Here is a 12,119-nt window from a genome sequence, read left to right as displayed (position 1 = left end):
TCTAATTACTTCTTTATCCTTGAGTACCATTGGTTCTCTAATGGACAGTGATTCATAAAACACATTCATGAATCGGAGCTCCTACTGGTCCAAGTACGGAATCAACCCTCAAGAGAATTATTTATCTACTTCTTTCTTAAGAAGGAATGGATTCCATCTCGTGTAATAACATTCCCGGCTGCCTACTTCATCATGTCTCCAAAATACAAGGAATATGATTCAGGATCTCGTACCGAGTAAATTAAAAGACACAAATCCATAAATAGGAGTTTGTTAAGAACTCAGGATTAAGATCATTCTATATATGACCATCGGTAGACTCAATTAGAATTTCTATACTTAATGGAAATTATTAGAAATTCATATTGTGTCTGTGTCCTTGTTTCACATAATCTCATTATGCAAAATACACTCATTCAATATCTCGCCATATCAACAGTGCAGATAACACCGTTCCATTCTAAATGTGAATGACATGTATTAATAATGTTTTAATTAAAGATTCCAAACTTTAATTAAATTCATTATGAACATTGCTTTTTGATTATTATCCTTAAACATTATCCTCTCGTATATAACACTTATATAGAATGTTTAAGGTTACATAAATAATCATGGAATTTTCATTGATATTCATAAAATATTCATAAATATATGCACATAAAATAATGAATAAACTCTTTTATTAAATAAATAATAAATATCATATTACATCTCATGCTTCTAGGACACCATTCCCAACAGTTGCCACATAGCGGCATGACATGGGAGAAGAAAGCCAAGCCCTCTATAGCTTAATTCTCTTTTATTTACTAGTTTTGTAATGTGCTTCGCACGTATTACTGTACTGGAGACACCTGAAGAGTTTATTGTTTATTGAATTATGAGAAATTCATTTATACAACCATTTAAGGTTTTTATAGTTATTTTAAAAAGAAATATATGTAAAGATAGATAACAATTGACAAAAAAAAATTAAGTAGTGACACATTTAAAGAAAATTATTTTAACCAACTAAAAATAAATAGAAACAGGTGCAAAAAAAATGACTTTCATAAGAGTAAAGTGAGAAAAATATATTTAAAAAAACATACAAAAAATTAAAATGTGAAAAAATTCACAAAAAAAAAGTAAATGGAAGGGCTACGACGTAGAAAAGAGATTTGCCTATTCTATCTATTGTTAGATGTATAGACAAAAAATGAATAAAGACTATAGGAGGGAGGGAGGGAGGGAGAGAGAGAGAGAAGAAAACTAAAAAAAAGTCAAAATGGACAGAGAAACAAAAAAAAAAGAGTTTAAAAAATAAAAAAATAAAAAAAAGAAGAAAGAGGAGGCCAACATGTGACTCCATAGAGTCTAGCACATGGCATCCTTAGAAGCCAAGTCCTTGGCTCTTTTAAGTATGTATATAGACTAGTTGAGGCCGCATGCGATACACGTGAGGGTAATTTTGTAGGTTTCGTCCCTGTGTTAAATTTTAATTATTGTGTTATTATTAAAGAAGCAAATAAGAAAGAAAGTGAAACAAAAGAAACAAAAGCGAAAAAAACGTAAAAAACATGAATGTATAGTTGGGAAAAAAATCATATGATTAAATAAAGAGTGAGAAAAAGATATGAGGGACCAAAGAAGTTGTTAGAGTATAGTGACCCAGATTCTATTTGGTCCGGCCCAAAAAGCTCGTGGTGCGATATATATGGTGGAGTTTTAATTATGAAAATTTTTAGGGGTTAGTGGTAGTTGCAGAGGGATCGGGCTGATACCTGTTTTGATAATTATTTTTAAAAACAAAAAAATAAGGGACTAAAATAATAGTAAAATTAAATAAGGATAGGAGAAAAAAAAACAAAAATTAGAGGCTAAAAAAAGTACATAAAAGAAAAAATGGACCTAAAAGAAAGCAAGAAGAAGAGAAGTAAAAAGAAAAATTAACAAAATTAAAAGAATAAAAAACATTTTTTGATTAAAAATGTTTCGTCCGTCCCCCCTCACGGACGAAACATTTTTTCCCTATGGGGGCGGAACCGCGGAAGTTCCCAAAGGGACTTGTTCCTTTTTATATATTGTAAGATTATTTAACATCTAACATATATAAAAAGAACCAAACCCTCTTTTGTGCGTGACCTCATCCTCATTCTCCTCCTTCCAAACTTTTCCTCTTTTACTCTTTTACTATTCTTCATTTTTTTTTAATTTTTTCCTCTTTCTTTTACTTTTCCTCTTTGTTTTACTTTTCCTCTTTTACTCTTCTTCTTTTTTTTTTTAATTTTTTCCTCTTTGTTTTGTTCATTGTTTTTTGTTTTTTCCCATAATATCCTTTAGTAATTCATTTTATGCAAAAAATTTATGTTTCTTTAGAAGTTCATTTTCAAAATAACTTTTGGATATTTTCATTAAGAAAATATTAAGAGGACAATGAATCTGTTGTGATTTATCTTATAATGTCTTAACTGTAATGACATTTTGTTGTAATTTTATGAAAGAGAAAGATTTGTTAAATGACATAGAATATCAATAAAATTAACATGAGAATAGAATATAAAAAATACTATAAAAGTAACCTAAATTTATTAACACTTAAAAAACCAATAAACAAATCTGTTCTTTCTTTCGATGAACTCTAGCCAAGTCTTAATGAAACAACTAAAAAAAAAAAGAAAGGAAAAACTCTCATTTTAATGCATAATATTTTTGGGTTACTTTATTATAATATAATAATAAAACGAGTGATAGTTTTCTTAAGGATAAAATGAGTTTTCTTAGGATAAAATGAAAAAAAAAAAAATTTGAGAGGGATATTTATCATCATAAACGTTTTAACCAAAAAGGCAAACAGAGACACCAAGAGATGGAGGCAAGGAGCTACGGAAGAAAAATAGTAAGTAGACCATGGATATTTCAAAAACTTTACATTGAAACTATCTCATAATTAAATTAAAAATAATAATAATTAAAAAAACAGGAAGAAGGAAGGAGTTCTTAGAAAGGTGATTTTAAAAACATATGCATAAAGGATAAGAAATTGTTGGAAGATTCCTAAAATAATTGTAATCAATGTGTGCTGTATATAGAATGTCGATAGGCTATCATAATGTGGTAGATAGATAAGAAAGGCACAAAAATGCACTTTGAAGATTGCTTTTATTGGATTAATTGTTAAAATATTTAAGCATCTATTAAATATTTCCATGATTTTTATTTAAAATTATTTACTTGGAATTATTTAGTTTTTGTTTATCATTTACAGGTTTTAAAAGCAATATGGAAAGTCCAAAAATCAAATCTAAATTTTAGATTGGAAAGATTGTTAATTTAAAATTTCATTAGGGGTATTGTAGGTATTATGAAAGTTTTATTAATTGTACTATGTTGATTCCCGTACAATCTAAAAGCTAAAGTTGTCTTTGGGCTGCTTTTAATTTTGGTTGTAGATTCTTCAAAATTTCTTCAAAAAACACTTTTGATGAGATTTACCAAATACAAAAATCAGTGTTTGCTACAAGCAGAAGTTGATTTTGGGAATGAAAAGCAATACCAAACACAATCTTCATTTGAGAGAGTGAGAGTTTTAGGGATTTAGGGTTATCAAATTAGGGGGATCTTTTCATAGTTCTGAAATTGCTATTGCGTATTAGAAACAATGATAAAATTAGGGAAACAAATAAATTTTTTTTAAAGAAAATACTCAAAGCACCCATGTGTTTTGTCTAAATACAACATTTGTCTTTTTTATTTGTAAATACCTAAAACACCCCCTTTTTTTAAAAAAGACTCAAAATATCCCCTACAGCAATTATTTTTTTTAAAATGTCAAGATTACCCTTCCTAATTTATATTAAATGTTATTTTAGATATAATTTAACTAAAAAATTTTAAATTGTTTAAATAAATATTCCAATTAAATAAATAATTCAATTATTTTTAGAATTTTTCATTTTTTTTAAGATTGATCTTATTTGACATTTTGATTTATTAATGTTTTAAAATGTATTTAATAAAGGTTAGATAAGGTAATCTTGGTATTTAAAAAAATAAGTAATTCAGATTGATTTTAAAAATAAAAGAGGTGTTTTCCACATTTGCATAATAAAAGAGGTAAAATTAATATTTAGATAAAACACATAACTATTTTGAGTATTATACAATTTTTTTTTTAAGAATGTGAAATTACATTGTATTTAAGCTTGGTTTCCTTTTCGTCGAGATAATGAAAAAACCTTAGCTTTCTTTGTTGAAGTTCCTTTGTTAGCATATATATATATATTAGATTAATTTCACTAGTACCTCTTGAAATTTAAAGTCATTTTCATTTTATCCTTTAAACTTTAAAAATTCTCACTTTGCTCCCTGATTTTTAAAATTGTCTCATTTAAGCCATTTTGTAAGAATTTCTATTAAAATCATATCAAAAAAGTAGTTAAGTGTGAGCACATGGTTTTTATCTATTTATTTTTAACATAAATTCAAACAAAAAGATCACATGATTACATTATTCTCTTTTTTTATTTATTTTTAACAAAAATTATAATAAAATGGATTAAATGTGAACAATTCAATATTTATGAATAAAATAAGAGTTTCTAAAATTTGAAAGGTAACTTGAGAATGAACTAAAGTTTAAGGACACTAATAATAATAATAATTTTTTTTCCTTCTTCGACCACAATCATGGCATATTAGAAGAAAAAATCATCACATATGCCTTTCAAAGAAAAAAAAAAAATCATCACATATCACCTATAAGGGTATTCAGGTAAAGGGATTTTCCTTTTTAACAGACAAACGCCGTTAAACTCTGTACTTTTGACTAGCAAAAACAAAAAAACAAAAAACAAAAACCAAAAAAAAACAAAAAAACAAAACAAATCAAAACAAAAAACAACCAGTGGAAGCAGAAATCCTTCTCTTGATCCCATTCCTAGTTTCCCACTCAGCTAATCTGTGTTTCTATGGCTGTGGGCATGGACAAGCCTCAATATTAACCTCTATTTGACCATTTTCTGCAAGTTGTTTCGTTTCTCAATCTCGAATGTGTGTATAACATATTTATCTGTTTTATGATATGGGTAGCTCCAATTTTTCTTGGATTTACCGTCGTCTTAATTTTTTTTTTCTTTTGCGTTATCGTTATAATGTAATGTAATTTCTAATGAGTTTATTGCCTTATCTCAGTCGATTTTGTATTGATTTCACGCATTTTATTTCATTCTCTCTTTTTCTTGACTGGCTCTACTCTATAATGTCTGGTATCTGTTTGTTGAAAGTACTGTGTAACTAAATTGAATAACCCTATTTGCTGCCAAAAAAAAAAAAAATTTCCGAGCTTTAGACTTTATACTCCTTTAAAAAGACTTGTTTTTTTTATCATGCCAAACATCTTTCTTCATTTACTTTTATTTGTTCGTGGTGTTTAATTTGGCAGGCAAAATTGGATTTGATTGACTGGTAAATTAGCCAATAGAGGTTAACTGGCCCCGGAAGGTGTTTTGGGCTAAAAGAAGTTACCGAATTTCTTCTTATTATTATTGTAAAATGTTTACCAATGATAGAAGGCAAGAAGAGCGGACCGGAAAATATGGAACTCCAAGGCTTCAATATCTTCAGGTTGCTTGTTCTTTCCATCGTGTACTCATAGCCATTCCGGTTTACTATGTTTGATTGATTTAGTTTTTCTTGGCTTTATTTTACTAAGGTTCAGTTAATTTGTTCCAGGAATTGGTGACTCAAATTCAGAACTCCAATAATGAAGGTGTGTTGCCTTTTTATCAGCATTCCTTTCCTCTTTGAATTTGCTTTACACTTACAAAGTAGTAATTTTGGATTTCATTCCTCATTCTAATTAAGATTATTGCCCAATCTAAAAGACCAAATAGGCTTATCAGTAATGAGTGCACATTTTGATTGTCCAAATTTTTGAGTTTTTTAAGGTACGTAAGAGTTCTGCTTTTGATGTTCTGTGTTTAATAGTCATAATAACTCTGCAGAAATGCCTAAAGAAAGTTTCTTCTATAACTAAAAAACTCTCATGCTCGTACGTACTCGCATTATAGGGAAAGAATCATGAATGGATATGGTTGTTTTAATTTGGTTGCAGGGCCACCTACACTTACTTTTACTATCCAGAAACTTGTTAGTAATTTTTGGAAGGCCAACTAGTTTATCTCTTGGTTATTATAATTAATTCCTAAAAAGGATGTCTATCTTTTTTCTTGTTCCTACAGAAACAAAAGAGAGACTCGTTGCTAATTTGGCCAACTTTGCTTATGATCCATACAATTATACGTTTTTGCGCCAGGTAAAGAGTGCTTGCTCTAGAGTATTTTGGCTGGGAAGGGTAAATTCACATCTTATTTATGAACTTTGGCCTAATAATGACCTCAAGATTATAAACAGCTCAACGTTTTGGAGCTTTTTCTAGACTGCAGCACAGAACCCAATGAAAAGCTTGTTGAGTTTGGAATAGGAGGGGTCTGCAATTCTTGTGCTGGTAAGTTCAGTAATATAAGCGTTTCAGTGATCTTAATGCTCAGATTTTCTTTTACTTTCTTTTTTTTTTTTCCTTGTTTGTAGATCCAGAAAATGCTACAATAATCACTCAGTGTGGTGGAATCCCTCTTGTTGTTCAATGTTTATCGAGCCCAGTTAGAAACACTGTAAGTTTTTTATTTATGTGTGGGGGGGAATCCCTCTTGTTTATGTGATCAAAATAATCAACATTCCATTTGTCATTCTTCGCAAAAGTTTGACAGTAGCCTTTTCAAGTTGTGGAATGCTTTTTTTTTTCTTCAATACAAGACAGGATTCAACCCGCAACCCTCCGCTTAAACCTCACCCCACCCAAACCTCCAATGCCACTAGACCAAGAGGTCTTAGACTAATGTAATTAGCCCTAACGTGATCCTGTTTTAGTTGAATAATGTTTCTTTTTTATTCGTGCGTGTTTTACTGAAAAGTGATGTACATTGATAGACATAAATTCTGGATTCTCTTTTACTGTATTAGGTGAATTACGCACTTGGGGCTCTTTATTATCTCTGCAACAAGTCTAACAGTGAAGAGATTCTAAAACCAGAAGTTGTAGATCTCATCAACAGATATGCTGCAGCAGAAGCAGTTAGCGTCAGCTTCAGTAATTTGGCCAAGGCATTTTTGGAAAAACATGTATCTGAAAAATACTAACCAATAATAAACCAACTTCTTCTATCTTGAGAATTCATCTCAAAACGATGCAGATTCATGCGTAAGATTGGTTCTTTATAAAATCATTTCCTTCCTTTCTATCGTCTTCCTTTTTTTTTTTTTTTAGGTTAATTATTGGGCATACTATTTCTTGACTGATGGAAACATGTAGGAATCCTGTGTGTCCATCCCATATTTTCTTGTTTCTCCCAAATACTTCATCAGATTGCTTACTGCTTTCGATTCTTTAGTAAGATATCTTTGATTTATCCAATGAAAATGTGAATACAATTCTTTTGCCCTGTAAACTACTCGCGACGGTATTAGATCTAACTTGCAAGTATAGCTCCCCCCAAGAAGAAACTTGAATCATTTTGGGATAAAAGAGCAGTAGTACTATATCTACTGTCCATTTTTAACTACTATAAATTTTACATGCCAAAATAAGAAAAGAATATCAGTGGTATCCAGTGGACTATGGAGCATAGTGACACGGACGGGGGTGAATCTCGGCACTCACACCATGGAGAGGCTCGGTAATAACCTGTTGGCGCCCTTATTACTAGGGCAAGCCACCTTACAAGTAAACGCTTAACGCACTTCATGTCGATTGGTTTTGCCCTACCTTGGGCTCATCAGGGGAACGGCTCCAAGTCCCCCGACCAATTTGTGTAGGGGAGGCCTAACCCCTTCTTGTACAGCTTCTCCCTGTACTCTTTGAAAAACTCATGCACTCACCATTGGAGTCGCCCTCCAGCCAACTATGGTGCGCCTTTGCATGTTCCGTCCCGTTGAGGCTCAGCGCCAAGATAAGAATGTGACAATAGACCATGATTAGTTTTTTTTTATTTTTTTGTTTTTGTTTTTTATTTATTTTTTAAATAAAAAAATTAATGGTATCTTCACGCCCCTAGTCCAAAGATCACCTTTACAATTTGTCGGAAAAGAAATCTGGCCCATGCTTTGGTCATCTAGTCTATAGTAGCACCAATTGAACAATTCCAGTAAGATCCTCACGTGACGTTTGGATATCTGTTGACTATAGACATATATGTATATTAAGAGCAGAAAAAATACTCTCCGTATATTAGCTTACTCACGGGCTGTAGAAGAAACAAACCAACATAACGAACCGTGCACTGCCGGGTATACCTCTCAACAACGCTGGCGTGACTGCGGATAACAGACTAAAGGCAACTACCTCAGTAAATCTCACAAACAAACAAAAATGGCGTCGGTGTCGGTGACGCCACCAGTTTCATGCCACTACCGCCATAACCAACCTCCTCCAACTTACTCAACCAAACGCTCTCATACCTCAATCCCCCCACCAAAAGCCTCTCTATCTTTCTCCACCGCACAAACCCAGAAACCAACAAACTCTCTGCAACTCCAACAACCTTTTCTCCAACACATAACCAACCTCTGCGAATCCGGGAATCTCCCCGAAGCTCTAGCCTTCCTAAAAAACGACTCTCAAAATGTCAGCGTTTCAGCTCCGGAGAGGAAAGACGCCATTGGGGTCTTGTTACAAGTCTGTGGGAGACTCAAAGACATCGAAATCGGACGCAAAGTTCACCACATGATTCTGGAATTGACCCAGTTTCGCAATGACTTCGTTCTCAACACCCGTCTCATCACCATGTACTCCTTGTGCGGGTCTCCTTTGGATTCCCGTTCCGTCTTCGATGGACTCGAGAGGAACAACTTGTTTATGTGGAATGCCCTCGTTAGCGCGTACGCTAGAAATGAGCTTTATCATGATGCGGTGAAAGCGTTTGTTGGGTTGGTTTCGGAAACTGAATTTCAACCCGATAGTTTCACTTTGCCTTGTGTGATTAAGGCCTGTTCGGGGCTTTTGGACGTCGGGTTGGGGCGGGAGGTTCATGGGATGGCGGTGAAGATGGCGCTGGTGTCGGATGTTTTTGTGGGCAATGCGCTGGTTGGGATGTATGGGAAGTGCGGGTTTTTGGAGGACGCGGTTCGTGTGTTCGAGAAAATGCCTGAGAGGAACTTGGTTTCTTGGAACTCGATGATTCGCGGGTTCTCGGAGAATGGTTTGTTATAGAGAGTTATGGCTTGTTGAGGGAGATTTTGGTGGTGGGTTTGCTGCCGGATGATGCTACCGTAGTGACTATGTTACCGGTGTACTCTGCCGAGGGGGATATAAATATGGGAATCGCGATTCATGCTTTGGTGGTGAAGTTGGGGCTGAGTGAGGAGTTGATGGTGAGCAATGCCTTGATGGACATGTATGCAAAGTGTGGATACTTATCAGATGCCGTATTTCTATTTGGTAAGAACAATAATAGAAATGTGGTTACGTGGAATTCCATGATTGGAGGTTTCTCTAGGGAAGGGGATGTTAGTGGAACATTTGATCTTCTGCGGAGAATGCAGATGGAAGAAGACGAGAATGTGAAAGTGAACGAGGTCACGATACTGAATGTGTTGCCAGCTTGTTTAGAGGAGGATGAGCTGGTGAGCTTGAAGGAAATTCATGGTTATTCATTCAAACATGGTTTTCACGATGATGAATTGGTTGCAAATGCTTTTGTTTCAGCCTACACGAAGTGCGGATCACTGCATTATGCTCAACATGTGTTTTTTGGTATAGAGAAAAAGACAGTGAGCTCTTTTAATGCTCTAATTGGTAGATTGGCACAGAATGGTGATCCAAGGATGGCTTTAGATTTTTACTTTGAAATGAAAGATTCAGGCTTGGATCCTGACTGTTTTAGCATCGGTAGCCTTTTTTTAGCTTGTGCCCATCTGAAACTTCTGCGGTATGGCAAGCAGATCCATGCATGCGTACTACGTAATGGGTTAGAAAGGGATTCATTCATTACTATCTCTCTCATATCCCTTTACATTCATTGCGGTAAGATATTTTCTGCACGTGAGTTATTCTACAGAATGGAAGGCAAAGTTTAGTGTGTTGGAATACAATGCTTGCTGGTTACTCTCAGCTTGGACTTCCTGATGAAGCTCTTCATCTCTTTCGTGAAATGATTTCCGATGGAATCCAACCTTATGAGATTGCCATTTCAAGTGTGTTTGAGGCCTGTTCACAACTGTCAGCCTTGCGTCTGGGAAAAGAACTACATTGCTTTGCTTTGAAAGCTAACCTTGTAGACGACATGTTCGTTGAATGTTCCATCTTAGACATGTACGCAAAAAGTGGCTGCACGGAACAGGCTCAAACGGTTTTCGATAATTTGAAGGATAAAGACCTAGCATCGTGGAATGTTGTAATTGCAGGATATGGAGTCAACGGAAATGCGAACAAGGTGTTGGAGCTATTTGAAGAAATGCAAAGATTGGGATTGAAGCCTGATGGGTTTACATTTATTGGAATTCTGATGGCGTGCAATCATGTGGGGATGGTTTATGTGGGGCTAAAATATCTCAATGAGATGCAGGGTTTGTATCGAATAGAACCCAAATTAGAGCACTATGCATGTGCGGTGGACATGTTAGGTTGAGCGGGCCAATTGGAGGAAGCTCTGAAGCTTGTAAACGACATGCTCGAAGAACCAGACACTAGAATCTGGAGCTCATTGCTTAGCTCCTGTAGGAGCCACGGCAATTTGGAAATGGGATAGAGAATTGGTAAGAAGTCGCTAGACTTAGAGCCTGAAAAGGAAGAGAACTATGTGTTGGTGTCAAATTTGTATGCGGGGTCAGAGAAATGGGATGATGTGAAGAGAGTTAGGCAAAGGATGAAGGCGTTTGGCCTGCAAAAAGACGCCGGTCAGAGCTGGATTGAACTCGGAGGGAAGGTTTATAGCTTTCTCGCCGGGGACAATATGCATCCTGAATATGTGGGGATTGCGGAGATGTGGAAAAGAGTAGAGAAAAAGATAAGTAAGCTCGGATATAAACCGAATACAAGTTGTGTGCTTCATGAACTCGAAGAAGAAGAGAAGATTGAGAGATTGAGAGGGCACAGTGAGAGGCTTGCTATATCTTTCGGATTGTTGAAGATGAGTAAAAGGTCGACAATAAGAGTGCAAGAATCTTCGGATTTGTTTAGACTGTCAGCCAAGCTCATATCAAAGGCTGTCGAAAGGGAGATAATAGTGAGAGACATGAGAGACAACAAGCGCTTTCACCATTTTAAACATGGCCTTTGTTCTTGTTCAGATTATTGGTGAATGAAAATACCATCTTCTATTTGATTCAATGGGATGGTAAATAATCATATCTCCTATTTGAATTTGTTACTATGTATTTAGATTTAATAATAATAAAAAGAAAAGCTATATCATATACAATTTTTCTTTTTTTTTTTTTCGTAGAGACGAACTACCAAAATTGTTTGAATCGATTTCGAATTTCAAACATATGTCGTTCTTCCTTGGGAACATTCTCCGAGGATCCAACACAATTCAAAATAGGATCTTTTATGCCTATGCTAATGTGGTGGAGTTTAATGATTATTTGACAATTCAAAACAACAACATACTCTTACGCTTCCGCCCGCCCCGCGCCCCCCCTACCCAACAAAAAATTCTCATTCTAAATGTCATAATTATATCATATTTTATACAAATATCAAAATTTGGCGAACAATAATAAAAGGCTTACAATTCAAAATTACACACATACGAACAAGGAATTTGTTTATCCTCCTAAAAATGTTATATATATATATATATATATTTTTTTTTTTCAAGAGTAAAAGATATAAGATTTGAAATAGCATCATGCATTAAAATATAAAATAGAACAAGATGTATGATGAGTTTTTATTTTGGGACTTTTAACTAAATAGCAACAATAAACATTTAAACGGCAAAACACTTAGAAGGAAGGAAGAAGGTAGAGGGATTTTGGGAGGAAAAATGAAAATGTAAGTTGTTTGGTATGAGAGAAAAGAGAAAGGAAGAAAAAATAGAGTGAAAAATAATACATGTGGGCCCCACTATTTTTTT

The 12,119-nt window shown here is 34.2% G+C and overlaps 1 protein-coding gene and 1 pseudogene across 4 annotated transcripts; both read left to right on the top strand.

Annotated features, from left to right (window-relative positions):
* The first annotated feature begins 4,880 nt into the window (after nucleotides 1-4,880).
* LOC21405726 (armadillo repeat-containing protein 7) lies at nucleotides 4,881-7,262 on the top strand. Of its 4 annotated transcripts, XM_024163663.1 has the most exons (8): nucleotides 4,881-5,034; nucleotides 5,426-5,607; nucleotides 5,716-5,752; nucleotides 6,225-6,298; nucleotides 6,397-6,490; nucleotides 6,574-6,656; nucleotides 6,803-6,882; nucleotides 7,006-7,056. In XM_024163663.1, the coding sequence occupies exons 2-8, from the start codon at nucleotides 5,536-5,538 to the stop codon at nucleotides 7,007-7,009; spliced, it is 444 nt and encodes a 147-aa protein (XP_024019431.1). In that variant the 5' UTR covers nucleotides 4,881-5,034; nucleotides 5,426-5,535; the 3' UTR covers nucleotides 7,010-7,056. The 4 variants fall into 4 exon arrangements, with proteins under 4 accessions (XP_024019431.1, XP_024019430.1, XP_024019429.1 ...); XM_024163662.1 differs by lacking the exon at nucleotides 6,803-6,882 and having other exon boundaries at nucleotides 4,881-5,009; nucleotides 7,006-7,262; XM_024163661.1 differs by lacking the exon at nucleotides 6,803-6,882 and having other exon boundaries at nucleotides 7,006-7,262.
* A 1,043-nt stretch (nucleotides 7,263-8,305) lies between these two features.
* LOC21405725 lies at nucleotides 8,306-11,339 on the top strand (annotated as a pseudogene).
* Nucleotides 11,340-12,119: the final 780 nt, after the last annotated feature.

This window comes from Morus notabilis, unplaced genomic scaffold (assembly GCF_000414095.1).
Source record: "Morus notabilis unplaced genomic scaffold, ASM41409v2 Scaffold538, whole genome shotgun sequence".
Lineage (NCBI taxonomy): Eukaryota > Viridiplantae > Streptophyta > Magnoliopsida > Rosales > Moraceae > Morus > Morus notabilis.
The sequence above is the reverse complement of the archived record's forward strand: the minus strand, read 5'-3'. Positions and strand labels throughout refer to the sequence as shown.